The sequence below is a fragment of the Heloderma suspectum genome, chromosome 6, assembly GCF_057233095.1.
Source record: "Heloderma suspectum isolate Gila_16-S chromosome 6, 16-S_ref, whole genome shotgun sequence".
Lineage (NCBI taxonomy): Eukaryota > Metazoa > Chordata > Lepidosauria > Squamata > Helodermatidae > Heloderma > Heloderma suspectum.
Window position 1 is genome coordinate 41,308,969 of NC_139463.1, and position 27,570 is coordinate 41,336,538.

Below are 27,570 nucleotides of genomic sequence, written 5' to 3' on the forward strand. Positions count from 1 at the left end.
CCATAGATTTGTATAAGGGCGGTATGATATTGGCAGTTTTCTTTTCAATTCCTTTCCTAATTATGCCCAACATAGATTTGACTTTTTCATAACAGCCACACACTGGGTTGATATTTTCATTGAACTGTCATTGGGGTTGAAAAGAAGTCGCCAGAAAATTGGGGATATAAGTGGTATTTGGTGGTTCCCGTCCAGCATAGGAAAAAATAAGTGTTCTGACTGTTGTGTGCTTTTTCTGTCTTTTCTCTCTAGGAAGATTGTGGCTGAATATGAGAAGACCATTGCTCAGATGATAGGTAAGCCGCTGCCAAGTTCTAGAAGTTCAACCGATAAGACAGCCAACAAGTCTACTGTCCTGCACATCAGCCCTCCCATCTACGGGAAGCTTGTATAATCCAGACCATAATGTGCAGAAAACATACATCAGCAGCTGTTTGCTCTGCTTGCACTTTATGCCATGGTCTGGATTACACAGATGGACCAGAGGCGGAACAGTGCTAAGGATGGTAGGTGGTCCAACCTCATGGCTTTTGGTCAGACCTTTTGGTCTTGTCCAATTCAGTAATTTTTTTAGAGGTGTATTTTTAAGAGTCCTCCCAGCAGCTCAAGCAAGTGATCCAAGCTGCATATTTTCTAACTTTTCAAATGACAAACTGGAACCTGTTCCATCAGCACTGATATAACTTGGAGGAGGGCTCTGTATATACCCTGCAAGCATCTCAACCCACCCCCACCCCTCCAAAGTTTAAGATGTGGAGCATTAGAGTTCCTGGGAAATTCAACTTCCTTAAACAAAAGAAGAAGAAAAAAGAGCATATTTCTAGCCCTTAAGGTTGTGAGGATAAGGTTGAAAGTGAGGAATACCTGCTGAAATCTTAGAAACTAGATGGGTTGCTGAAGATTTCCAGTAGTCCGGGACCAGCACTCAGTGCCCTGTATAGCTCTTTGCCCCTCCCCCTAGCTGGCTGAAGTATTAGCGCTTAGTAAAATAATAAGATTTCAGAATGAATTGTGCAAGTTAGGAGAAATTAGCAAAGTTGTGGAATTTGTGTGGTTTGCAGAATTTTTTCATTGCACAGTACACATGAGTCTACATATTTTGTCACCTCTGCAACAGAATATGTTCACAGACTTGGCAAACTGTTCCTCCCAGACCAAAGAAGAAGGTCCATCTATCTCCACCACTTGAACATCTCATTAGCCATTCCAGTATAAAAAGAATCTCAGCCTTCTAGATGTTGTTGGACGTCAACACTCATAAGCTCCAGCCAATGTAGCCAATGGTCAGAAATTATGGGAATTGTAGTCCAGGAACATCTAGAGGGCCACAGGTTCCCTGTCCCTGACTAGGAGTACATTTTTAAAAAAATGTTGGCTAGCTAGTGGGAAAGAGGAGAGACCGAGGGTTCTTCACGGCTTGCAGCTCGGAACTAATCCTTGGGCGGTGCTCAGTGCCTAAAGAGTTGCCCTCGTGTACCTCTTTTTAGCACTGGGCTCTCAGATCTTGGAATCAAAGCTGAGCAAGGAGAAACCCCTAGTTGCCGCAGAGGACATATGCTACAGCGTGCTCTGCTCCAGGCAAGGCTTAATGTTCCCCTTTTGCCTTTGGATTCACAGAGGATGAACAGAGGACAAACATGGCTTCCCAGAAGAGTCTCCAGCAGCTCACGATGGAGAAGGAACAGGCACTCTCTGACCTAAATTCAGTGGAAAGGTCCCTGTCTGACCTCTTCAGAAGATATGAGAACCTGAAGGGGGTCCTGGAAGGCTTTAAGAAGGTCTCCTATCTGCTTTAAAAGGCTTTTCCTGTCTTAGCGTTCCTTTGCTGTAGACTAGGGTTGGGGGAACTCATGGCCCTCAACGTGTTTGGACTGCAACTCCCATAGCTATGCTGGCCAGGGCTGATGGAAGCTTCAGTCCTACACCATCTGGAGGGCCCACCTTCTCCACCTTGGCTGTAGGCCATTAGACACACAAAGTAAACCGTTCTCCATTGCTACTACATAAGTGCATCCCCCCACCCTCCGTTGGGGTGGGGCTGCAACTTAATGGAAGAGCACATTGCTCTGGAGCAGAGAGCATGTTTGAGTGGCTAAGGTCCCATGGTCAATACCCAGCATCTCCAGTTAAAGGGCATTGGGTAGCAGTATTTCTAGGGGAGGGGGGCACAGTTCTATTTCTTCCTAGGATGATACACATGCTTTCATACCCCAGAATAACAGTAAAGAGCAGTGAGTCATTTTCTGGGTTCGGGATCTTGCAAAAGAGCGAGGAAGAGGCCCGCTTCTTTTTTCGCATGTATCGTGGCCTTGGAAGGCTGGTGATGCAGGCTGGTTGAGATGATAAGGGTGGATTCCCCAGCTGATAACCTCCTGTGGTGTGCAGTGCCAGGCGCAGAGGGCGGCCGGTGCCAGACGGACACTTCCATGCCTCTGTACAGATAGGCTGTGACATGCACTTCTGTACTGTTTCAAAGCCTCCATCTTAGAGAGGGGGAGCTCTCCTACGCTCAGTTCAGCATACGCTCAGCTCTGAAATCTCCCCCCCCCTTTTTTTTAGGAAGGTCTTCGATCATTTTTCCAAGCCAAGCTCAAACAAATGACTGCCCTCTCAGCCTCTTCTCTCCTTCTGTTCAGTGGAATGGAGCGACGTCGTGCCATGGCATAGCAATTAGGAGGATTAAGAGGCTTCAGGACCAAAAACTGAGGAGAGGAGGGAAGCCCATTCTCTGCAGATCTTCCATGCAGGTGGGTTCCCTCCCTTCCTCAGTTTCCCCACCTGCAACCTCTCAAGTTTCCCTTTTGTGCCAAGTAATTCAGCAACATCGCTCCATTACATTGCATAGGGGGAGCCTGCAGTTTCCCCCCTGCTCAGATTTCCAGCTGAGCTGGAGACTTCAGGGGCTTGTAACGCTCGCGTCTTCTTTGGAGCACCTGAAGTACTTTTCCGGAGCACTTCACTAGCATCCCTCATCTTAATGTCCCCCTAGTTGAGACACTTGCGTCTTTTATTATTAAATGCACACCACCTGCCAACTGTTGTCATCTAGAATGAAGAAGCGTTGAAGAAGTGTGCTCAGGATTATCTCAATCGGGTCAAACAAGAGGAGCAGCGGTACCAGGCCTTGAAAATCCATGCTGAGGAGAAGTTAGACAAGTAAGAAACCTTAGCACGTGGGGAAGAGAGAATGGCAGCTTTCACATGAAACCCTAAACCATAATTTAGCACTATGTGCATGAGCAGAAAGGAGCCCACGGAGGAGGACTAAGCCAGAACTCAGTTTTGCTTTAGCAGATTCCTAGTTTGTTGTTATGTGTGAGCTAGGAGTTGTGGCTTAAAATTGTGGCTAGTTTGTTCAACAAGCCAGCAAAACAACTCAAGTTTCTTTAAACAATTGACTAGGCATGGCAGGAAGAGAGGGGAGTGGGAAGCACACAAGCCCATAGGATGGGGAGTGAAAGCAGCTTAAAGGTGCAATCCTATGGATGTTTAGACAGAAAAAAGACCCACAACTCCCAGCATGCCCCAGCCAGCCATGCTGGCTGGGGCATGCTGTGAATCATAGTACTTTTTTCTGTCTAAACATCCATAGGATTGCATGCTAAGTGACATTTTCCTAGCCAGATTTTCGAATATAAGCTGATATTTTCATACTAATGATGATTGCAACATATCAAAGGATTGTAGCATCTCATGAATAATATCCAAAGTGGAGGGGCTATATTGCCAGTAGTAAATCCTGCAACTGATTTGACACCTCTAAGCTGGGGATCATTTTCTCTGTTTATTTATTTAATTTGCATCCCATCTTTCTGCCAAAAATGGGGCTCAAGGTGGTTAACAATAATAAAATACAGATTAAAAATGAATAAAGATTAAGGGTGCTCTCCTGTGTTGCTCACAAATCCTGGAATGCCACCGCTTTGGGGGTGCAACTTGTCCCCACTCTCTCTGGATTCAGGAAGGGGGTCAAGATGCATCTTTGTAACTTTGCCTTTTAAATTACTGTTACAGTTTTTAGTGTTTTCATTTTTTTAACCATGTTTTTATGTGAATGCAGTTTTTAGTTTTTGAACCTTTTGTGAACTGCCTTGATTAGCCTAGTAAGATGGTATAGAAATACTATAAATAAATAAATAAAAAACAAAAACTTAATTAGGACATAGAAACAGATTGATTGAGAGAGTAATCCTGCGGCCCCTAGACAGAGTCAGGGGTGGGGCGGCATGGGATAGTTTGGATTCTTGGATCCGAAGTCAGAGCCGGTGCTCGAAGGTCAGAGCCAGGAATCCAGCTCCCCCCACGCACACACAGCTGGTGCAGAGAGAACCGCGCTGGCTGCTTCTCTGAGCTTGCAAAAATGACCTGAGAGAGGAGGGAAAATGGGCATGGAGGGGAGGGGACTGGGAGGGCTGGCATATGATGTATCCCCAGGCCTCCCCAGTCTCCTTCCCTCCTGTTCCACAGAGCCCCAGCTGGATGGACGAAAAGGCCCGTCTACCTAAATGCAGAGCGGGGGGAGCACATAGGAGAACATCGGCTCCCCCGCTCCTCCTTCTCTGTATTGCGTGGCCGTATGCCTGTCAGTTCAGAGGCTTACGGCCATCCCCATAGGATTGCACCCTAGGAACACAATCCAATCAGACTACCCGCTCTTTACATGGTTCTAGCTAAAAGGCTCAGTGGGGGGAATCTTCACCATCCTATGGGCCCTGGGATGCCCTCCCAGGGGCCATAGGATGGTCCTGTGAACCGTAATTCAAAACACAACTATAAAAGAAATAGAAAGCAACCAACCAGTTAAAACCCCTTCAAGTGACGTGCCAAAGGCTAAGGAGCTGTATTTCTTACGGTATGGCTAAGCACAGTGGTGTGAGTCTCTAGGGCAGCTTTCACCATCCAGATATGTTGCATTGCAACTCCCATCAGTGGCCATGTTGGCTGAGAACGATGGGAGTTGTGGTACAACACATTTGAAGAGCATCAGGTTGGGGAAAGCGACTCTAGTGACATTTAGGAGATAAAGCTTTGGACATCCGTCTCTCTCGCTTGCTCGTTTCTCACCCCATTGTAGAGCCAATGAAGAAATTGCTCAGGTCCGTACCAAGGCAAAAGCTGAGAGTGCAGCTCTCCATGCCGGGCTCCGGAAAGAACAAATGAAGGTGGACTCTCTAGAGAGGGCTCTCCAGCAAAAGGTAAAGTACCTTCCCATGCCTCCTGCCCACTCCTGTTGGGGAAAAGAGCTGTTTGTCCTAGAAAGGATGCTTTCTGACCTTCACGATTGACAGCATTCAGGGGAGAGGTACATGGCATAGTCCTCATGGAGGCAGTTGCATGTTTTTAGCTTAGCCTTTTTCTTAACAAGGGCTTTTTGTGGGTAGCAGGGATTTTTGACATGGAGGCATTTTCAAACACGTTGAGTCTATACAGTCACCTTTTTGAATTGGCTCTCAATGGTGCCAGTTGGTGTCCTGTTTGGGGGGCCGAACCATGGATCATCTTGTTGGAATAGTGAATGTAGTGTATGCCTCTTATTACATTCATAGTGAAAATGGACTGTTGGATATACCGGACAAAATCCAGAAACTAACACCAAACCCCAGCTTATATAATTCCCGTAACCTGGACAGCAAAATGCATCTACGTTGATTTTTTCAGTTTTCTCCTGATCCTGCTGTTTTTATTCTTTTTTAATGGTTAATAATAATATTCAGTGAATCTACTTTGTTTAATTTCTTAAGTACCAAGAGCCTATTGTACGTCAAAAATGTAGAAAGATTATTGCAGAAGGATTACTTATATTAAATGATTATGGCGTAATTCTGTGTGTGTTTAGACAGAAAAAATTCCTACAACTCCCAGCATGCCCCAGCCAGCCATGCTGACTGGGGAATGCTAGAAGTTGTAGGACTTTTTTCTGGCCAACCATGGATAAGATTGCGACCTAAGAGTCTGTAGCACTACTGGATCTTGCACATTTCTTTTGTCCTTTAATGCTTGTTTTTTGATGGGAATGTTCTATGGCTACTGCTTATTCCACCCACTTTTTCACCAGCCCAAACCATGCTCTTATATCCCCATACTATTATATCCTGTGTGGCAGCAATGTGCTGAAGGAGATTTAACAGCAGCTTCTTCCCAGCTCTTCATGTCTTGCATCTTTTTTTTCTTCCTTTTCAGAACCAGGAAATTGAAGAGCTGACTAAGATCTGTGATGAACTGATTGCCAAGCTAGGAAAAACGGACTGATCCACTCTCCGTTGTCCAGAGCACCCATGCTTGGCTGCTTCCTGTTGTCTGTCTGCATCTTCAAGCAAGCGCCTTGCCTTATTTTCCAGAAAAAAATCTCCCCCTTGCAGCAGAGAGAGAAGCACTTGCCCCTAGCTTCTGTATCAAGCAGCCACCATCTGCAAGAGGAGTGACCCAGGGGCCCTGTGCTCTGCTCTATTCTAGTTGCGATCTCCCTGGCTACATTTCTGCTGTCCACTGTTCTCAGGCAGTCCTGACTTTATAAGCCCAACTGCTATAAGCAGGGGGTATTTTCGAGATGCAGTCCTGTTTGCTAGAATGCACTGAGGAGAGCCACTCTGCTCTGCAACTAGGGTGAGGCTCCAGCACGCATTAGGTGCTGGATTGGTGCCTCGAGGACAGTCGTCTGCAGAAAGGAGCATCGCTGCAAAGAACTGCAGTTTGGTGGCAGGGAGGGACCAGTAGGAGTTGTGGCATTAACTGAGCAGGTGATCCACTGCCTGTGGCTGCAGTCAGCATGGCAAAGGCCCATGTGGAATATGGACTAGACTGTATCTGAGGGCACAAGAAACGAGGCCAGTGCAAATGCAACTGTTTTGTGACACGGGGTGATGCCCGGATTGGTTCCCCAAGGGTGGATCACATGTAGAATCCAGATTAAGGTTGATCGGATCTTGAGAGAGTTGGGTCTTTGTGAGCCGTGATCGGCAACAATGAAAGGAAGTACCCGTCTGTCTCTCTGTTAATGCAAATAGCAGTCTTGTGACACCTTGAGGTGCAATTGATTGATTATGTCATAAGCTTTCGTGGACTAGAAAGTCTCTGCCACAATAAATCGTGTAGTTGCCAAATTATTTATTGTGACACAGACTTTTCACAAAAGCTTGTGGCGTAAACGTTCGCCTTTTAAGGTGCCACCAAGCCCTTTGTGTTGGCTGTGACAGACTAATGTGGCTACCTTGCCAGAATTTGTCTCTCACTTAGTGCACTTTAATGCCATGGCATGAGAACAGCACCCCCCCCCCCCGAGAGAGAGAGAGAGAGAGCACAATTTTTCCCAGAATGCACCTTCAACACAGAGCCTTTCCAAGTTATTAGGAGCAGCCGTTAAGACATTCAAAAATATGCAAGAAAAATCCTCTCCCTGTTAATGCAATCCAAGATGCTGCTGTTACCTCTTTGGAAATTTGCTGAAGGGGATGGAAATCAAACTTCTGTGTACATAGTTCTGCTATCCTAAAGGACCTTCCTGAGTTCCCAGAGAACCTGGAATAACTTCATACCTAAAACATATTACAAAGAAATCTCCCCCGCACACACACACACACAAATGGGTAACTTAAATTGATATCTGATTTCTCTGGGAATTAGATGCTGTGGTTGCTGTATAAAGTTAAGAGATGGAGGACTTGTAGATGTACCTGCCAGCCCACAAAACAGCTCCATCCAGACTCTTGCCTTCCAGCATTCATCATAAAGTCTCTTTGCATTTCCTCCTTTAGTTGATCCACTGAAGAACCATTGAAGCACTTTGATTAATCCAGCAAGGAAAATTCCTCAAGGATTGTCGATGTTTTAAGGTGTCTCTAGGCCTTTCTTGTACCATTGAGCTCTTGCATACTCTGACTGTATTCAGGTATTGGTGTTTAAAAACAAAACCTGTTTGTACAATGGATATTTCTCCCTGCCCTGCAGAGTCAAGGCTAGTCTTGATCAGGTGCTGTCAGCATATTTTGAATCCTCCTAACAGCCAGAGTGAAATTGATGCTCCAAAGCCACGTGCCTATGCTCCTTGTGTTAGGTATTTGTAGCGTGGTTCATCTGCAGCTATTCTCCCTGTACTAATTTTCACATGCAGTCTTCCTTAGAATCTGGATTCCTGATAACCTTGGTTGTCACGTGGGTTGTTTGTTTTTCATTTCAAAACAAGATTCTAGTCCTCGTGGTTAGGGGAAATTCATCCGAAAAGGTGCAGACAACATCTTCAAAGGGCTCCAGAATTCTGGGGCAGAGTTTCCATTTCCCAGCCTCTCCATGGCCTCCAAGCATTTTCTGGGGGCGTAGTGTGTGGAGAGTGTCATCCCTTCATCAGATCAACGATGCAAGCTCTTTTGCTTCTGAAGTGAGAAAGCAGGCCTTTCCACAGAAGGGGCTTAGTTTGCAAGCTTCTCTGGAACACCCCCCCCCCCAACTGTGTCATTGTATATTCCTCAGTCAAAACGCCTCCATTGCACTCTGCTTTCCCACACCTTTCGCTTTTTACCAGCAGATTACTGTGCAACAGAGCCCTTGTTACACTCAGGGTTTCATACCAGGCCAACAGACAGTTGGTCACATTTTGGACCCAACATCATTGGCCCAAAGCTTTGGGTGGGGTGAGGGACAGGACATGGCTCTTCACCTGCAATCTTCCACAAAACCTGGAAGTGGGCTGGCAGTGAACCAAACCGATTGTAAAGGGAGACTCCCCTCCATGCTCCATCACGAACAGAACATGTGCATGGCAAATTCTTGGAAGTGCAAGGGCCTAGGCCTGTCGGATAATCTACTCCTTTTGATGTTGTGGAGGGACAGACTTAGCGCAAGAATTTTATTGTGGCCTGGGCTACTGCAGGTGGGATCAGCCTGCCTGCCTATGTTCTGAAGGTGGGTACTAGATCCAGGAAATCCCATTGACTTCCCTGTTCCTTACTTAGGCAGGAGGTTCTGGTAACAACTAGATGAGCAGAACCTATGGAAGAGAAACATTTTGGAAGGAGCTGTCCTGTCCTGTCCTGTTCTGCTGTAGTTGTGTGAGAACTGCTTCCAGTTCCTGTCAAATAACATTCCTGCATGTGAGATGTTGGTCACTTTGGCAGGTTATGTGGACTGAGCGTTCTGATCCTAAAGGAGGGAGGAAACAGAAAAACATGCGGCCTGTCTGCAAGGAACTTCCCTACTTCTCCCTTTCAGAGCTCTGTAGTTTGATACCATCTTCAGATTATTCACTGGGTGTCCAGTAGTTGCACTTTTGTCTGTGGTGTGTGTGTGTATGTGTGCAAACATGCACTGTGCCAAATGCTTCTCTTGTTTTGTGTGCCTCTCAAGCATGCCACTGAAATGTGGGCAAAGAAGATTCCTAAGGAATGACATTATTAACTATAATATGGTTATTATAGTTTGTGCAGATATTAAGAAAATGTATATATAATGGTTATAGTTCTATATAGTGGATGGTGTGTGTGATTTAAATCTGTAGAACTGTTGCACCTCATACAGGTCTGTATAGCAGAAGGGGAACCTATGCTTATCCAGACAGGCTCTTTCCCTGTCATCTCATCTCTATAGAGCTATAGCTTCTGCCCATCTGTTTGTGGGAGGATTTGAGAGATGAATGCTGCTCCTGATGCAATGTGGAAAGGCAATATGTTATGCAGAGCAGAGTACAGATGTATCTGCACAAGCACTTGGTTGCTCACGGATTGGTTTTATTGTGCAGCCACCCCATGTGATCAGCTCTAAGCCTGAGTGGAGGTGCAGGGTCTATGCAGCAGATGTGCAATTTCTAGTACAATTGTGCACACTAGCAGGAGTGGGTTTGACACTGCGTTGCCCATACTACATTGCCCCTGTTGCTGAGCTGCCCAAGTTGCTTGTGATGGTTGTTGCCACGTAAGTTCTGGTGGCTGCAGAAAATGCAGGCAGCCTAATTCCCATGTGTGGCTCATAGGCTTACCATTCTGTTAAGGTGAACAGAACACCCTCTGTGCCTCGAACTCAGAATCTGGGGCAGAGCAGGGCAGGGGATAGATTCTGATGGTGTATGCTGGAGTCTGTGTTGGGGGAGCACTTATGGGGGAACAATGTCATACTATTGAAAAAGCTGCAGAGTAAACCCAGTTAGAGCAAGGTCTGGCACACTTATGTGGGTCAATGCTATCATCACCTCGATGACATATCAGGGTTTGGCCCTGGTCCAGAAAAAATATCCAGACCCATTGCATTATTTCCTGATATCTGATTGATGCCTGGTAAAATAACCCAGAGGATCCAGTTTAATTCCAGACCAAAACGGGAAGGGAGGTTGTTTATCTCTGGCTCCAAGCATGCCTTTCTCTTTCTGCAATGAAATCTAAACAACCCCTTTGCATAAAAGAGCCCTGCCTATATAGACCCAGTTATCACTGTCTGCCAGTGTACAGTTGCCGAGAGCTCTTGTCTGTAACAAACATCCCATGAAATGTTAATGTTAACCTGACTGTTAATTTGGTTCCTCTCTACCATCTGGCAAAGGTCCTCTGGCATCCAGGCTAAGATGCCCTGCGCCTGGGGTAGCTTTGTACAGTGGCTCTAAGTAACTTGTCACCTTCACGCATTTGATATGTATGATAATTTCCCTTTTCTATGTCAGGTAAATATTTGTAAGAGTTATACTCGCACAAATGAGATTATTATAATGATTACTAATATATTTTTTCCATGTTCCATTGCCTGAATAAAAATGTGTTTCCAACTTGGGTATGGTTTTTCTTTTAGGGGCCATCTTTATTTTCTGTGTGTGTGTTGTTTCTGAAAGCTAAGAAACGTAGTCACATTTGCTGTGCATCGACTACTTTAGAACAGTTGACATTAAAAGCACTTTTTCAGGACCCTGCCAGAGTAGAGTTGCCAAGCTTGAATTTTAACAATACTTAGTTGGTGAGCAGAGCCAGGGGCAGGTGGATCAGGGGGAGGACCCTAAGGTCCTCAAGGTTTGAGGTCCAAAGGAAAAAAAAAATCCTACAATGCCCCTCCCCTCCCCATTCCAGCTCAAAATATCTGCTACTGAACCAGAAGCAAAAATACCAAATAGGAGGGTAAAATTTCTGACAGTTGGCAACCATATGCCAGAATATATCATTCACTTTCTTATACATTTTAAGTAAGGAAGCCTTTGGCTGGCTGTTGATTTAGTTCCAGGGACCATGGCAAAGGAACAAACCATAGACAGAATTAGCCAATACAAAGATTCTTCCTTCTCCACCAAAGGGACTCGTATCTATAAAGCAGGAGCGGGCAATGTCCTCCAGATGTTTTGGCCTGTATCTCGCAGCAGCCCTGGCCAGCATAACCAATGGTGCGGTACAATAGGAGGCGAAAATATATGAAGGGCCACGAGTTCCCCCCTCTCTCAATCAAATCCAGTGATGTGAGCAATTGTGTGTTTGTGATCTGTTTATGCTGCTGTTTCCATTCTGAAAGAGCATATACCCCCAAATATGGAGGATCTAGTTTTCTGTATATCTCTTACTGTTCCTTGCAGCCCTAAAAGTGAGTTAATACTTGTTGGATCAACTATTCCACCCAAGCTGCTTTTTTAAGTTAAAAACATTTCTTAGCCACCTTTTGACTGCTCCCACAATGATTAAACTTTTGTTGTTGTTCAGTCGTGTCCAACTCTTCGTGACCCCATGGACCATAGCACGCCAGGCCTTCCTGTCCTCCGTGCTCTCCCAGAGTGTGCTCAAGTTCATATTCATTGCATCGGTGATGCTATCTAGCCATCTCATCCTCTGCCGTCTCCTCCTTTTATATACCATAAAATGTAGGGTAAGACAGTGGCCAAGAAAGGTCCAACAAGCTGTCCAATTAAACCAAAAGCCCTAATATAACCGTAATATAAGGGGAGGCCGTCTTGAGAGATGTGAAGCCAAGGCCATGAATGGCTTTAAAGGCCAGAAAATCCTCCAAATTTGTGTGAAGGCAAGTTCTGATACAACCAGCAGCTTGCCTCAAGGGGCACAGCTCCCACAGGGAGCAGCCATTTTGTGAACCCATTTCAGCTGCTACGTTGTGGAGCGAGTGTTTGTGTGACAATAAAGACAACATACAGCCATTTTGTTTGCAGTGACCTTACATTACACAAGGTGATAACTCTTAGGGTGGCCATGTGCCCTACTATACAGAGGACAGTCCTCTATTTGGAGGCTTCCTCCGTTTGAAGAGCTGTCTGGTCCATCTCTTATTTAAAGATAAAGAACCCCAAGTAGGAAGAGCAGCAGGACCCTTGAACTTGCCTATCAACCTTTAGCACACGGATAGCAGACCGAGCAGCGAGCACAGAGATGTCTTCCCTGCTACGGTGAGTTGTATTGCATTTCTATTTAAGCTATAGTAATGCTTTCTAATTTTACATATATACATTGGCATATGCATATTTTATGCCAGTCTGTGTCCTCCGTTTTGGCAGCGCACAAGTAGCCACCCTAGAAAGATTACACAGCAAGCCACGATGGCCAACTAGTGGCACTACGGGTGCAATCCTATGCATCTTTAGACAAAAATAAAAGCTCTACAATTCTCAGCATTCCCCAGCCAGCAGTGCTGGCTGGGGAATGCTGGGAATTATAAGGCTTTTTTCTGTCTAAACATGCATAGGATTGTGCTTTAAAGGATTTTGTAAACCTTCCTTTGTGTTACTACCTCAAAAACAGTTCTTACACTTCTGTACTTTGGAAATGTACTAATTTTAATTCATTTGAATCTTGCTCCAAAAGAGTCACAATTTTTCATCAGTTATGTTGACGTTGTGAGATCCAGGATCAAAGCAAAAAATGGTGGAGGGGAGCCCAGAAGGATCCACCTGCCCCTGAAATGCTGAGCTCTCCTTTCTAGACTCAGGAACCTGAAAGCTACGTGCAGTGCTAACTCCAGTATTTGGGGGGCTCTCAGAGACCCTCAGTTGGCCTCCTTAACATGGGAGGAGAAACAGAGCATGCAAGCCAAAAATTTGCTCCAGCTGCCTCTGAGGTTGGCACTCCATGAGACATGAGAATGGTGGGTTTTGTCAAGCAGAGTCCTTTGCTGATATCGAGGCCTTGTAAAATGTCTGCCCTTGCTGCCCTGTGGAGCCAGCCCTGACTCAGGAATGGAAGGCCAGATTATGGATTTCTGTCTCCTCTTGGTAGGGTTGCCGGAGACATCCAGACTCCAAGATGGGGTGGCAGAGCATGGTAGTTGAGGTGCAGGCCTGCTGGAGAAATAAAAGAGCTTGACAGTACTTGCCAGGTTTTATTTATAAATGGATCTCTTACAAACCAAAAATCAGTGCAGGGTTATTGCCGTCTTTCGCCTCTATTTTTAAAACGTTTTGAGAATGTGTGAGTCTGCATCTTGCCTCCGATCCAATCCTTCCCCTCCCCACCCCCAAAAGAGAAAGATATTGAAAACAGAAGAACAAGAAATGGAAAAAATAAGGCGGTTTAAAGTTCTGGAATGGCAGGTGAGGTCAGCTCTGCGGAAAATAGATGATTACATTGTTTCCGGCTCCTGACTCTTAAGATTTTATTTCCTCCCCTGGAAACTCATTTGGAGTACTGTGTCCAGTTCTGGGCACCACTTTTAAGAAGGATGCAGACAAACTGGAGAGGGTTCAGAGGAGGGCAACAAAGATGATCAGGGGACTGGAAACAAAGCCCTATGAAGAGAGACTGGAAGAACTGGGCATGTTTAACCTTGAGAAGACTGAGGAGGAGACAGGATAGCGCTCTTCAAGGACTTGAAAGGTTGTCACAGAGAGGAAGGCCAGGATCTCTTCTTGATCAGCCCAGAGTGCAGGACATGGAATAATGGGCTCAAGTGACAGGAAGCCAGATTCCGGCTGAACATCTGGAAAAGCTTCCTCACTGTTAGAGCAATATGACAATGGAACCAATTACCCAGGGAGGCGGTGGGTTCTCCCACACTGGAGGCATTCAAGACGAGGCTGGACAGCCATCTGTCAGGGATGCTCTGACCTGGATTCCTTCATTGAGCAGGAGGTTGGACCTGATGGCCTTGTAGGACCCTTCCAACTCTACTGTTGTATGACTATTCTATGATTCTATGAAACCTTAAGACAAAGGTCAAAACCTTAAAGGGTTGGGTCTCACCCCTGAGACCTGGCAAACCTGTGCCACTGTAACAGGCAGAACTGTAAACCCCATGTAAGATTTCATATGCCAAAATGATACATTTTTAAGACAACGCCACGTTGTACCCAAACTACCAAGAATGACAGGAGCAGGAGACATGAATAAGCAGCAGTTTCTATATCCAAACACCTTGTTCCTTTAATTTAATAACATTTACAGCCATTTAGCCCTGTGTCAAGTCTGTTTTCCCCTTGGGACATTAATCTCCTCCCTTCCTTTATAACTCAACATCAGCAAAACCCAGATCTGCAGATGTGAGCATTCCAGGGCAGATGTTTTGCCAGAGGATGGGCACGCAAGCTAGCCTCTTCCCTCACCACTTGGGGGCTCTGTTTAGTTGAGAAAGCAAATATGAATAGGAACCAAGCAGCTTCGGATAGATTTGCGTATAAAAATGGGATGTTCTGTTTTGTTCACAAGTATTCAGAATCTGCTATCTGCTTTTATTGATTTTGTTTTAAACAATAAAAACATGAGGACAAGGTGCTAGGGAGCTAAGGAACAAGGGAACAGGTTACATTCCACTGATGTGAGGAGAATACAGGTACAGTCAAGTTGACCAGCGTTTGAGGGATGCCCCCATGTCTTTAACAGCAGCATGTTTTGTATACATTAATAGGTGATACTTTCCGTATTATTATAGAATTTATAAATCGCTCCATATTGATAGATATCATCAAAAAATACAATAACAAGCAGAAACGTCAATAAAAACAACTGGCTGGAATTTAATCAGAAGTCAGGAAATGCTTGCCTGAAAAGTCTTCAGCCAATGCCAAAAACAGAGTAATGCCTGATATCAGCTGGAAGGGTGTTCCATAGGGCGGGAGCCACCACACTAAAGGCCCTTTTCCTGGCAGTTTCAAAACGGACCTCTGACTCTTCTGGGACCACCAGGGGTGCCTCTTTGGAAGTCCTGTGATTAGGCAGCATGATAAGGGAGAAGACATATCCTCAGGTAGCCTGGTCCCAAGTTGTTCAGGGCTTTATAGACTAGTACTACAACCTTAGCCCTGGCCCAGTAGCAGATGTGGAGCTAGTGCAGAGTCTTCAGCAGAGGCGTTACTTGCTGATACGGAGGGGCGCCTTACAAGAACCGGACAGCCACATTCTGCACTAGCTGCAGCTTCCAAATCAGCCTCAAGGGCAGCCCCATATAGATCATGCCGTGAAAAGTGTCACCTTTAGATTTTTGCAGCTCAAGCTCCTGATGAAGCCACAGTAGCAGGCCATTCTGACTTAATGGTCAGTTGGCAACTCTAGCACCAGCTGGATGCTAAATTGCTTGCTGCGGAGTTCCCACTGCTGCTTCCAGGCATGTGATGGACTCAACTCTGGTCTGGCCCTTTTCCTGGATCTGACCTGAAGGGGGCCTTGCTGCTGCTTAGCAACAGCAACATGGCAGTTTTCTAGCTGGGCAAAACGGCTCCCACTACTGAAGCCACAAAAGACCCGTATGCAAAAAGATGTGCAGAAAATATATTGCTCAAAATTCATGAATAGCAAAATCGCGAAGCCTATGGAGCCCACCTTCAGTACGGTTGCAACCTACATTTACAGGCCTTGCTCCTGTGCCTGTAGCAACACACTGTTACAACAGACCTGTGGCCCACAGAGCTTCTCGAGCAAAGCTCTTGTGGAGTAAAAGAGTTTCTGGTACAGAAGTAGAAAGCTTCCCAGGTTCTATAAATAGTTCGGTGATCTCTTCCCCTCTGACTCTGTCATAGAAAAAATGTTTCAGATCTAGACCTCAGACAGTCACAAGATTTGCAAAAGATGCCCTAGGCCGAGTTTTTCTTCTTCTTTAACACCCCCCCCCCCGTATGGAACATTACAGTTGTTTTGAGGGGAAAACAGAATGAAGCATATGTGGTGATTTTTGAGAAAACTCCAGCAAAAATTGTCATTTCTTTATATGCTGACAGAATGGGGAAATGGAAATCTAACGGAACTGAACTGAAAATGGGGTGTTGCATCTTCCCTAAATCATGGAACCCTCCACATGTGGTCTTGCAAAAAGAAAAGCGTAGAGTGTGAGTTTCAGACATTCGGCAGAATCAATTGGAAAGGCTCTTCCCAGACCGTACCGCTCAGGCTGTGGATCTGAATACACCCCATACTAATTAGGTTTACTACATATATATCCCATGGTCCTTCCTCCAAGAAGATTAAGGTGGCATACATGGTTTCCCCTACCCCACCCCATTTTAGCCTTACAACATCCCTGTGAGGTAGGTTAGCCTGAGAAAGAGTGGTTGGCTCAAGCTCACTCAATGAGCTTCATGTATTTATTTATAAATGGATGAGTCATCTTTCGGTCCAAGCAGGGGCCTCAAGGCAATTTATAGTTAAAACTCACAATAATTTAAAAACTTTTAAATTTTAAAGAACTTTTAAAACATCCTAAAAACAATTTTAAAACTTTAAAACAGCACCAATAGCAGAAACTGAGAGGAAAGAATCTTAAGAACTGAGTGTGAAGAGATTTACAGTGCAACTCTATATGTGTCTACTCAGATGTAAGCCTTACCTGGGAGTAAGTCCCCTAGAACTCAATGGGGTTTACGTCTGACTAGACATGGATAGCACTGCTATCAATGGCTACTAGTCCTGATGGCTATATGTACAGAGGCAGTAAGCCTATGTACACCAGTTGCTGGGGAACATGGGTGGGAGGGTGCCGTTGCACTCGTGTCCTGCTTGTGGGTTTCCTGTGGGCAACTGGCTGGCCATTGTGTGAACCGAATGCTGGACTGAATGGACCCTTGGTGTGATCCAGCATGGCAATTATGTTCTTATGATACCATCTTGAGCTCCTTGGAGATAAGGTGGGATATAAATGTAATAATTAAATGACTTTTATTCTGCAGGCAGAATTGACTGCAAGATGAAGCCATGTAGGTCCTTACTAGGATCTATATATACTAGGTTGCTTCTGTTAGGAACAGTCTAACTTCTTTTGAGACAGAGTTCCACAGCAGGAGTGCTACCACAGAGGAGGCTCTATGCCGTGTTCCCGCCATCTTAACCTCTCCTATATGTCAAGAAATGTGACATGTTAAGAAGCAGGTCTCAGCCTGTGTGTAGGAGGTTTTTTAGTGGGGGAGCATTCAAACATGCAATCTCCACCCCACCCCCTTCATCCCGAAGTGATACAGTCCAGGAAAACTGCACCATTTGATTCTTCTGAATGTATAAACTAAGCCTTAATTACAACTAACTAGTCAATGTAAATGCTATGGCATCCATATTATGAGTGGAATCAATAACTCTACACAATAACACTGGAATCAATAACTCTACACAAACAGAAGAAAGAAACTGCTTTCACAAGGAACACTTGTCCCTCTGTGCTGACGTAGCATCCAGTCTTACAGTGAATTCCTGAGGCAGTGGTAGGGCTGGCACTATCATTAAGGGCTTCTCCACACAAGGCTTTTATCCTGTGATTGCGATTGGTTACTCACGGAAGTTTGCGGGTGCTTTACATGATGGTGTCAACCTCCAGCGCCTCTCCTGTGCTTTCCAACTATTTCCGCGGCTTTATCTGAAATTGAGATAATGAGGTAATTCAAAAGTGTGATGGAGAAAAGAGGGAGTTGTGCTATAACTGCAGCGCCATCTAGTGGCTGTATAATTAAACATATAGAACTTGCAGATAAAGGCAACTGCAGGAAAAAAAGAAAAGGAGGAAGTGAGTGTGAAGGAGCGAATCTTAATCCCACAAAGAATCTGGAAGTGGAAGCCCTGGTAAAGTTGTGGGATAAAAAACCTGGTTTAGAGAAGCCCTAAGGCTCAAGCAAACTGAGATGACCCATCACTATCCTACTGTGAGGATTGCAGTTAAGCTCAGAGGGAACAGGGAATTCTGATGGAGGTGAGAGATGACACAAACATCCCTGCTCCAAAGAAAGTGCCGTTGCTGTGTCCCTGTGAGCTCTAGCTTCACTAAACCACTGCACGAGGGCAACAGTCTTCTCCTGCTGTTGTTCCCCAGCAAGTGGCAATTTAGAGGCATGCAGTGTCCGAACCTGGAGGTAGTACACAGCTATCATGACTTATCCTCCATTAATTTGTGTAAACCCGGTTTAAAGCCATCTTCATCATCATCGCTTTTAATTTGTATGCTGCTTTCCTATACAATGTGCCCAAAGTAGCTCACAGCACAACAAAAATACAGAAACAAGGATCTTGTGGCAACAAATTCTATATGTTAACTATGTGTTGCTGTGTGAAGAATGCAGATAAAGAGCACTGCAGTAGTAAAAGCATGAAGTCACCAAAGCAGGAATGACAGAGGCCAAATCTGTTTTTGAGAGAAGCGATCACAGCTAGCTGACCAGCTAAAGGGACCCCTGCCCACTGACACCATCTGATAATCCAGCAGCAAAGCAAGATCCAGGAGCACCCTGAGGGGGTGGTGCTGATACTGTTCATTTATAATATTTATATGCCGCCTTTCCACAAATGTCTCCAGGTGGCGTACAACAGTACAAATAAAAACATAACAAGCAATACAACTCTATTAAAACACAGAAGCCACGGTTCAAAATTTAAAAGGCCAACTCTTGGGTCCAGAACAGCCAAAAGTCTTAGCTGTCCAGAACAGGCTGGGCCGCTCTAAGAACTTTTTATCTGTCTTGCCTGGAGATTATGCCTTGATTTGTTGACCCTCCCCCAGACCCTGCCTTCATTCAGACAGCACTGCGCTGCGGCTGCTGGGGTTGCTGAATAACGCAAGTACAGCTGAGTGTTTTCATCAAATTGATGACACCATACTCCACACTGCTGGACGTTCTCTCCCAGTGGTTGCATATGCATATTTGGGACAAGATGGAATCCTGTGGTATCCCACAAGGCAAAGTCCAGGGGGTAGAGCAGCTACATTCTGACTCACTTGTTACATAGGAGTGGTGGACCCACTGCAAGCATTGCCCCCCACTCCCAAACCTCTTGGTGATCTGTCTATGCACGCAGTTTCAGAAATGGGAAGTGTAGCTCATGCCAATAGGCCTGTGCAGTAGCATTTGCATCAGGTGGATTCTTGCAGTTCTCTTTGAATGCTGCTCTGTAGGCTTCAATGACAGTGCCAAGAAGACGACCCCCCCCCACACACACACTCTCTTTTTTAAAAAGCGCAACTCCAAAGGCCAAATTCTGCCCAGGGCTGACTAATATTTTGTGTTGTCTGAGAAAAGCAGCTGGTATCCTAGCATCAAAGATATTTAACTGATATACAGGGACTCAAACCAGACACTTTTAAGACCAAAGCACTCCAAGCCCTGGGCCTTTAATGGACAAATCTCACAATTTCTGTTTGTCCCACATTCCATGTTCTTTTTCAATTAATTAATTACATTTCTATACCGCCCAATAGCCAAAGCTCTCTGGGCAGTTTACAAAGATTAAAACATTTACAAATACAATATACAGATTTTAAAAGCCAATTCCATAAAAAACACAAGAACATATATCTAAAACAACGTCAACTTCAAAATCCTCAAGTTCTTTGTGTCCCGAATATGGAAAACTGTGTGAATTTTAGTAAATTCTTACCAAAACTGAACTGAAATTAAATTCTCACCCATCTCTAGTGCAGATACATGCCTGCTTACCTACCACCAAAGGGGGAACCTAACTCTTTCAGCAAGGATCTTGGCCTACTCATCAGATAGTTCCTGGAAAAACAACATGGGTTAGGTACTTCAAGCATAATTTTTCCATGTGTTTTTGGGGGATGGGATCACTAAAAAATAAGTTTGAGTGTGCATATTACACAGGCATCAGGCTATCCAGCTAAAATAAGGGGCAGATAGTAACCCTGAACATTGTAACTAACTATAGTAAGGGGCAGATAGTAATCCTTACAGCTAACAGCTAGGGATAGCTAACAGCACAGTCCTATACATGTCTACTCAGAAGTAAATCCCATTGAGTTCAATGGGGCTTACTATCCGCTAAGTGGGCATAGGATTATAGACTGAGGGTATTCCCAGCACTACCCATAAAGAGACAATGTGCAGCGATTATGTCTTTCCCTCCATAGTGGATATTCTGTGGTAAGAAAGTCCATGGAAGAAGAGGTGAGAGAACACAAGAGTAGTGCTGGTTCCAGGTTTTGGTGGGCCCTTGGATGAGGCCCCCTCAATAGATCCCCTCCCTCAGTGAGTATAGCTTCTCACTACCATTGTCACCAGCTGCTATTGCTGCTTATCCTCTTCCTCATCTTTAAATGAGGAGCATTAAAAATGGCATCTTACCACCTTCAGTCTGAGCTAATGTAGTCTCTAGTCATCTACCTCAAGATTCTACCACTTCATTATCCTTTTTTCTCATCAATCCCTTTCTCCTTGAGTGTTGTAATGTTTTCCTTATACAATAATCTCACACATTCTATGAATGGGGTGGGTGACTGAGTATTAAAAGCCTTGTCTGAAAGCACCCAGAGCAGTTAACAAGTCCCAGGTTCAGATCTTTCCATGAACCTGCTCAGCCTCAACACTTCCATCTACAGGCAGAAGTGGGGAATTTGTGGCCCTCCAGATGTTTTGGCCTACATTTCCTATCAGCCCTCACCACTGGTTATGCTGGCTAGGGCTGATGGGAGTTGTAGGCCAAACATCTGGCAGGCCATAAGCTGCCCACCTGTGCTCTACAGTATGGGAATAATAACTCTTTCTAATCTACCTTCCAAAATTCTAAGAATAAATCAGATAATATATGTGAAGTCCTTTGGACACTAAAAAAGTGTAACATAAAAGCTAAGTATTTGAGAGTCAGTGGTTAGAGATAGACTAACAGATCCCGGTTTAAATTCACATTCAGCAATGAAGTGCACAGAGTGACCTTGGGCCGGTAACTTTCTCAATGGAAGAGGGAACAATGGATACGGGGAGACATGATAGAGGTGTACAAAATTGTGCATGGTGTGGAGAATGTGGATAGGGAGAAAGTTACCTATCTCCCTTAATACTAGGGAGATAGTATTTTTTCTCCCTCTCTCATAATACTAGATCCTGAGACCACCCCCTGAAGCTGATTGGTGGGAGACTCAGGACAGATAAGAGGAAGTCCTTCTCCACACAGTGCATAGTCAAACTATGGAATTTGCTACCACAAGATGTAGTGATGGCCACTAATTTGGATGGTTTTACAAGTGGGTTAGACAAATTCCTGGAGGAGAAGGCTATCAATGGCTACTAGTCCTGATGGCTATATGTACAGAGGCAGTAAGCCTATGTACACCAGTTGCTGGGGAACATGGGTGGGAGGTGCCGTTGCACTCGTGTCCTGCTTGTGGGTTTCCTGTGGGCAACTGGTTGGCCATTGTGTGAACCGAATGCTGGACTGAATGGACCCTTGGTGTGATCCAGCATGGCTCTTATGTTCTTATGATACCACCTTGAGCTCCTTGGAGATAAGGTGGGATATAAATGTAATAATTAAATGACTTTTATTCTGCAGGCAGAATTGACTGCAAGATGAAGCCATGTAGGTCCTTACTAGGATCTATATATACTAGGTTGCTTCTTGGAAGTTTGCCCTGTACCTTTAAATTTCCCCATGCATTTACAAATGAGGCAGGGCTGGGCTAGGGGAGCCTTGCCGCCGCCCCCCTATTTTTTATTTTTTTTACAAACGAATAATTAAAAAACAGTTTACAAGTTTGTCTTTAAAAAGCTTGCAAACCAGATGAGCTCCCCCCCTCCCCGCACTTTCAGGCTGGCTACCGGCCTGAACAAGGCGCCTCGAGCGTCTCCCACCTACTCGTGTCCTAGTCGAAAGCGCCGAGCAACACACCCGCTGTTAGAGATCGGAGAAGGCCGTGGGAGAGCTGCGGTTGCCCGGTTTCTTACTGCGAATGCGACTCTCCGGTTTGCAAGCCGGTAGCCCCGCGCGTCTAGCCGCGTAAGGCTCAGAAGTCCGTCCCGTCGACTTCAACGGGGCTTGCTCCCGAATAAGAGCGGGCAGGACTTGCACGCCGCTCCTCTGCATGTGTATTCGGACGCCGGTCCCTTTGATTTAATAAGGGGGGGGGGCTTGCTCCCCAATAAGCGAGCGTAGGCTCACAGCCTTCATTTCTATCGGGCTACTTTCAACGGCATTGCAGCAGTGGCAGGCGGTCGTTATCATCATCATCAGCTGGTAACTCCACGAGGGGCCACGCTTTGTGCCTGCGTTTGGGTTGGCAAGGCTTTGCCGTGCGCTCCCGGCGCGCCACGAGGGTGCCCGGCGCGCCCCGGCCGCCCCCGATCCCACTGGGCGCCTTGAGAAACAGCCCCCGCGCCTCGCCGCTGCGCCCAAGCGGGCAGGCCGGCGGGCGACGGCGAGCCTCTGCGGGCGCTCTCTGCGCGCCCTGCACTCACATCCGGGGCTGGGTTTGGCTAATGGGAAGCGTAACGAACCCGGAAAATAGAGGCGCCGGAGAGAGGCAGGCGCGATCCCCTGGGTGCCGTCGGGAACCGCACGCAGCCTGGACGGCGGCCCAGCCTCCTCGGCCATGTCCGGGGCCCGCCGGCCGCTCCTTCGACGCCGGCCAGATACGCAGCTGGGTGAGTCTGGAACTTCGCCGGGGGCCCCGCGAGGAGGCGCGCAACTGGCCAGGAGGGCCAGGGCGGGGAGCGAGCGAGGCAGGCAGGGGGGCTGGGTGCTGGGAGGGGGTCGTGCGCCCCCCGAGGGGGTCGAGGAGGACGCGGCGGGGAGGAGGCGGCGAGGGGGACTTGTTGGGGAGATCGCATCTCGGCAATCGGGATGCTTTGGCGTCTCAGACTTGGAGGGCTCGCGCAAACGCACCCGACAGGCTCAGCCCCGGAACCTGTCTGGAATGCCAGCGCGCTCAGCCCTGGGAAGCGCGGCACGATGGTTGAGAAGCGAGGCGGCCTCTGAGCATGTGCTGATCGCCTTTCCTTCCGGAACGAATGACTATAGTATCTCGACAGCTTCCAGACTTTGGAGAATAGTGGGGCAGTTTCCGCGGTCAAGAGGATGCCTTTCATCGTTGCTTTAAAACAAAACTAAACATTAAATATTGGCGCCTTGGTCTGCTGCGTCTTTACACTGAAGTAAGGTAGTGACGCTTACTCGCAAGTAAAACTGCGGAAGGTGTTGGCATTAATTAGAAGTCCCATTGATATTCCCTCCTCCTCCGCGCGTGATTTACTTGCAAAGAAGTTTGCTAAGAGAGTGGAGTCCTGCTTGTATGCATATTTACTCAGAAGTAAGCCCGACCGAGTTCCCAAGTAAATGTCCGGAGCACAGGGAATAGCGATTCCACTAGTGGGTGCGTCCCCTTGCAGTGCAAAGTGTGTGTGTGTGTTTTAACACAACCGTTGAACTTTAGGAGTGTGGCTAGGCACTTGAAAGGTTCCGGGCTCAGGTCCATAGGGCACAAATCTACATAAAGTCTGAGTATGTTAATTTATGTCTACGTATGCAAATTTAGAAATAATTCCAAAGATGTTGAATTCCATAGGAGGCAAAGCCATCCAATTAATCTGTCACCCAGATCACCTCAAATAACATAATTTCTTCTGTCAATTTCCACCCTGACCCAGATCATCCCAAAGCAATGGGGAAAGCCCCCCCGCCCCCCCCCCACACAGCTTTATTGTCATTCAGGGGAAGGGGGGCTTGTTGCTGTTTTTGAGGGGGTGCCCCCTTGAAAATTGCCGCCTACGTGGCAATTAAGCTGAGAAAAAAAATTGCAGCCGACAGATGCTCAGGGGTCTGTGGAATAGACCCAGGGCCCTGGAAAACAGATCTGGTGCTTGGCCCCCACGTGCCCAGTGTTAGTGACACCCCTGCTTGGACGCCTTCCGCAGAATCCCACCTCCTCCCCGGATATCTAATTAATTCTCAGCATGCCCTATCTTTTGCAGGCTTCTTCTGGGAGTCTGAGAAGCATTTCTGGGGCACGTGGGTCAACAGCTTATCTTGACCTTGCGAAGGTCGCACCTGCAGCTGCCCACACTTCTGGTGCTGCTGTGTCCCGCAGCTCACCTTAGGTGCTCCTATTAACACTGGGGCTGGTGTAGCGTAATAGGGGGGAAAGCTGTGAGCTGGGTTCAAATTTAAATACTGACTCTGACACAAACCTGCTAGGTGGCTTCCTCTAGCGGCTTCATCGGCGCTACGTAGATGAGAATCCTGGCCTACTTTCCAGGGCTGTCGTATGGGGAATTCATACAATGTATGCTAAAAGGCTTTTGAGCGTGCTGCTATAGAAATGCTGCATTGTGGGAGTCTTCTACTATCTAGTAAAGACTGGGAGCAGGGGTGGGCCAGATGTGGCCCTATCAGGCTTCTGATCCGGTGCATGCCCCTCCCCGTTGCCCTTGGCTTCCATGCGGGCTGTGGAGAGAGGCATTTCTCTTTCTCCCCATCCAGCATGGGAGCTGGGGGCCTGATCCATATTGGGACCCTAGCATGGAGGCAGGGGCATTTAACCCTTCCCTTCCCGTTGTAGTCCCAAGATGGATTGGGCCTACAATTTGTATGACTAAAAAAAAAGGATCCATTGAAATGAATGGATCATTTTTTTGCAATGCAAATCTCAGCTGCTGAAGCCTTATCTAGAGTGAGACCACAGTTTGAGGGAGAAGGGTTAAAACCCCTCTACCCCCACACCAACGTCCTGATCCAGATTGCCCCCGTCCCTGCGCCTACAACGTGCATTACAAAGAAGGATCCATTCATTTTAAGGAATCCTTTTTTGGGCAAGGCAGATTGCAGGTGCTGAGGGCCAACCCGCCTGCCAGAGTCCCGATCCAGATTAGGCCCTCAGCACCTGCTATTTGTATTGGTGGGGGGAACTCCTATTGGAGCAACTGAGAGGTTCAACACTCACCCCTCACCCCCCCCCCCCGTGCAAATTGCAGCAGTGAGTGTGGGTGAATGGATGGATTCTGTGTGTGTTTTGAAAGTAAATTTTTTAAATGAGGACCTCTCCTGCTCTTCACTGGGGCTACTAATACTCAAAGCACATTGCAACTTGCATTTTTCTGCTCCATAAAATCTATTTCCTGTGACCATTTCTATCTATTTTCACTTTGTTGCTGCCTTGTATCTGAAAGAGTTGTTGTTGTATTGTACACTGATAGCACCGAAATAGAACAGTTGCACCTTGAATCTTGCCAGTTATCTGTCTTTGGCTTGCATTTGTATTCCACTCCTCCAAGGAACTCGGGGAGGTATCCATTTTATCTTCAGCTAGATTAGGCAGACAAGGGAGGTGACTGGTTCAAGGTTGCCCAGTGAGTTAATGTGGGCATTTGAACTCTGCTTGCCGTGGGCCAAGTTCAGCCCTTTGGCTGGTTGCTTCCACACTAGAGAGACGCTCAGCACTGCTGAGGCATTGTTTTTTTTGCAAGCCACAAGAAGTGGTTTTACAATGGAGGCTCTAAAGAGTCATGTGATATAGTGCTTTATTATCCAGCAATGCCCTTCTCCATGGCCAAGATCCTATGATAATATTCTTTCACAAGTAAGTCTGTTTAGCAAAGGTTCCCATCAGTCTTAATTAAACGTTTTCTGTTAGGTTTAACTTATTTTATTGCTTCCTGAAGACCACGTCCAGGAAGTAGTGATGAATGGCCTCTGAATTGCCCCTTGAATAGCCTCTCTTAGGACCAAAGCAGACATTAGTTTAAATGTGTGTCTCGCAGCTATATCTTCTCTTCATTTTTATTTAGAGTAGGTGCAGGGGCCTGACCTGGATCTTAAAAGCCCCAGCCCCCTACTCTAAGGTCATGATCTGGATTGGTTCTCTCTTACCTACTCTAGAGTAAAAATGAAAACAAGACATCGCTACTAGACACACATTGAAACTCATGTCTGCTTTGGCCCTTGCGTGCTTCAATGCTGGTTTCTGTTCCCTTGCAGGGGGAGCGGGAGTGTGATTTGCTCCCATTTTTCTTTTTTAAAAAATAGTGAAATAGCCAGTGGGGAGAATAAGAATGAGAGAATAAGGGAGTGAATTTTAATGAATACAAGATAATTTACCGTTCATTGGGAAAATGTGCAGGAAGATTTCTCCCCCACCCCCCTTCCCAGGTTGTACTTGTACCTATGCTGAAAGAGCAGCATCAGTCCCCGAAGGCCCTGGCTTGCCTCCATCACCTGCTGCTCTCTAGTTGGCCATTTGGGTCCCTGGACTTTGGCCCCGCGGTCCAGCCTAGCAACACCACTGTGTAGATCAGGGGTGGGGAGAATTAGGCCGAGGGCACAAATCCAGCCTTCCAGGGTTCCCCATATAGACCTGCCCTCTTTCCCCCAACAACCAGTCATTTGGTTGTTTTGCAGCTTTAGTGCAGGTTCCTCTTTCCCCCTTCTAAAAGGTTGAAATGCCTTTCCTACGGCAGTGGGAGCTTTGAGTTAGGGTGAATCATAGAATCATAGAATAGTAGGGTTGGAAGGGGCCTACAAGGCTATCGAGTCCAACCCCCTGCTCAATGCAGGAATCCAAGTCAGAGCATCCCTGTAGAAAGTCAGAGCATCCCTATAGAAATATACCAGTGTGCTGGTATGTGTTGTGTTTTGGGCCCCACCCCTTTTGCATTTGGCAGGCTCCTATGCATTTGGCCCCGCCCACCACTGGAATGCAGCACCGGGGGCTCTCAGATTGAATTCTGTCCTTGGGTGGAAAGGGGCTCCTATGTATTCCTTCAGAATGATTGCACAACCTATGCTGGATTTACCTTCCTTTGCTTAGCTGTGTAGGTGGGCAGGTAGACAGCTGGCGAGTGTGGGCTGTGAGGTGCATCTGCCATCACGTTCGCTGTGTCTTATGCTCTTCCCAGGCACATTTGCAACACCCAGGGAAGTCCCCATACGGATGCACTGTGCTTCGCTCTCCGAGAGATGCGCTGATTTGGAATAGCTGTGTTTGGCAGCTGCTGTGCTGAAGATCAGCGTGGAGCGAGAGGCCGTGACAAGGGCACCAAAGGAAATGCACGCTCGGAAGAACTCCCTTGAGGTGCTTAGTTCTGCTGCAGAGGGGCAGGAAATGGGAAGATTTCTGTCTCCTCCCCACCCACGCACCAATTCCCTGCTGAAGTATCCAGTTCAAGTTCAAAAGATGCTTTGTTGATGTGACCTGGCCCACAACAACCATTGCCAGATATATGTAGAAAGAGAGAGAATGTTACCCTGAATCAGTGTGAAGGCCGCAGATAGTTTGGGGGACATTAGGAGTAGCAGAGACTGATCAGACACATAGGACCCTTTTTTTCTCATGAAGTTTTATTTTATTTTGAAATAAAGTTTTAAAAAAGGCAACAAAAAAGAACATAATAATGCAACAAGGTCACTAAAGGAATACAGAAACTCAGTAATTATAATTCTTAGTCTATTAACTAATGAGATAATGAAAATACGAGTATGTGTGTGTGTG

At 46.3% G+C, this 27,570-nt stretch overlaps 2 protein-coding genes and 1 long non-coding RNA gene across 4 annotated transcripts in view; 2 read left to right on the top strand and 1 right to left on the bottom strand.

Annotated features, from left to right (window-relative positions):
- TACC1 (transforming acidic coiled-coil containing protein 1) overlaps positions 1-10,745 on the top strand; it is an 80,691-nt gene extending 69,946 nt beyond the window's left edge. For both annotated transcript variants that reach the window (XM_084804052.1, XM_084804051.1), the window contains exons 9-13: positions 253-296; positions 1,618-1,778; positions 3,050-3,156; positions 5,075-5,195; positions 6,181-10,745. In XM_084804052.1, coding sequence (XP_084660178.1) covers positions 253-296; positions 1,618-1,778; positions 3,050-3,156; positions 5,075-5,195; positions 6,181-6,249 — 502 coding nt within the window. In that variant the 3' untranslated portion in view covers positions 6,250-10,745. The remainder of the gene's footprint in view (positions 1-252; positions 297-1,617; positions 1,779-3,049; positions 3,157-5,074; positions 5,196-6,180) is intronic.
- Positions 10,746-12,715: 1,970 nt separating this feature from the next.
- LOC146340686 (uncharacterized) lies at positions 12,716-22,740 on the bottom strand. Its single transcript, XR_014783742.1, has 3 exons — positions 22,586-22,740; positions 17,648-17,727; positions 12,716-13,237 (listed from the first exon to the last, which is right to left on the bottom strand). It is a non-coding gene; the product is annotated as an uncharacterized LOC146340686 (long non-coding RNA).
- The window catches only part of PLEKHA2 (pleckstrin homology domain containing A2), an 81,528-nt gene continuing 75,992 nt past the window's right edge, over positions 22,035-27,570 (top strand). Inside the window, exon 1 of the mRNA XM_084804053.1 lies at positions 22,035-22,732. The gene's annotated coding sequence lies outside the window, so the exon portion shown is untranslated. The remainder of the gene's footprint in view (positions 22,733-27,570) is intronic.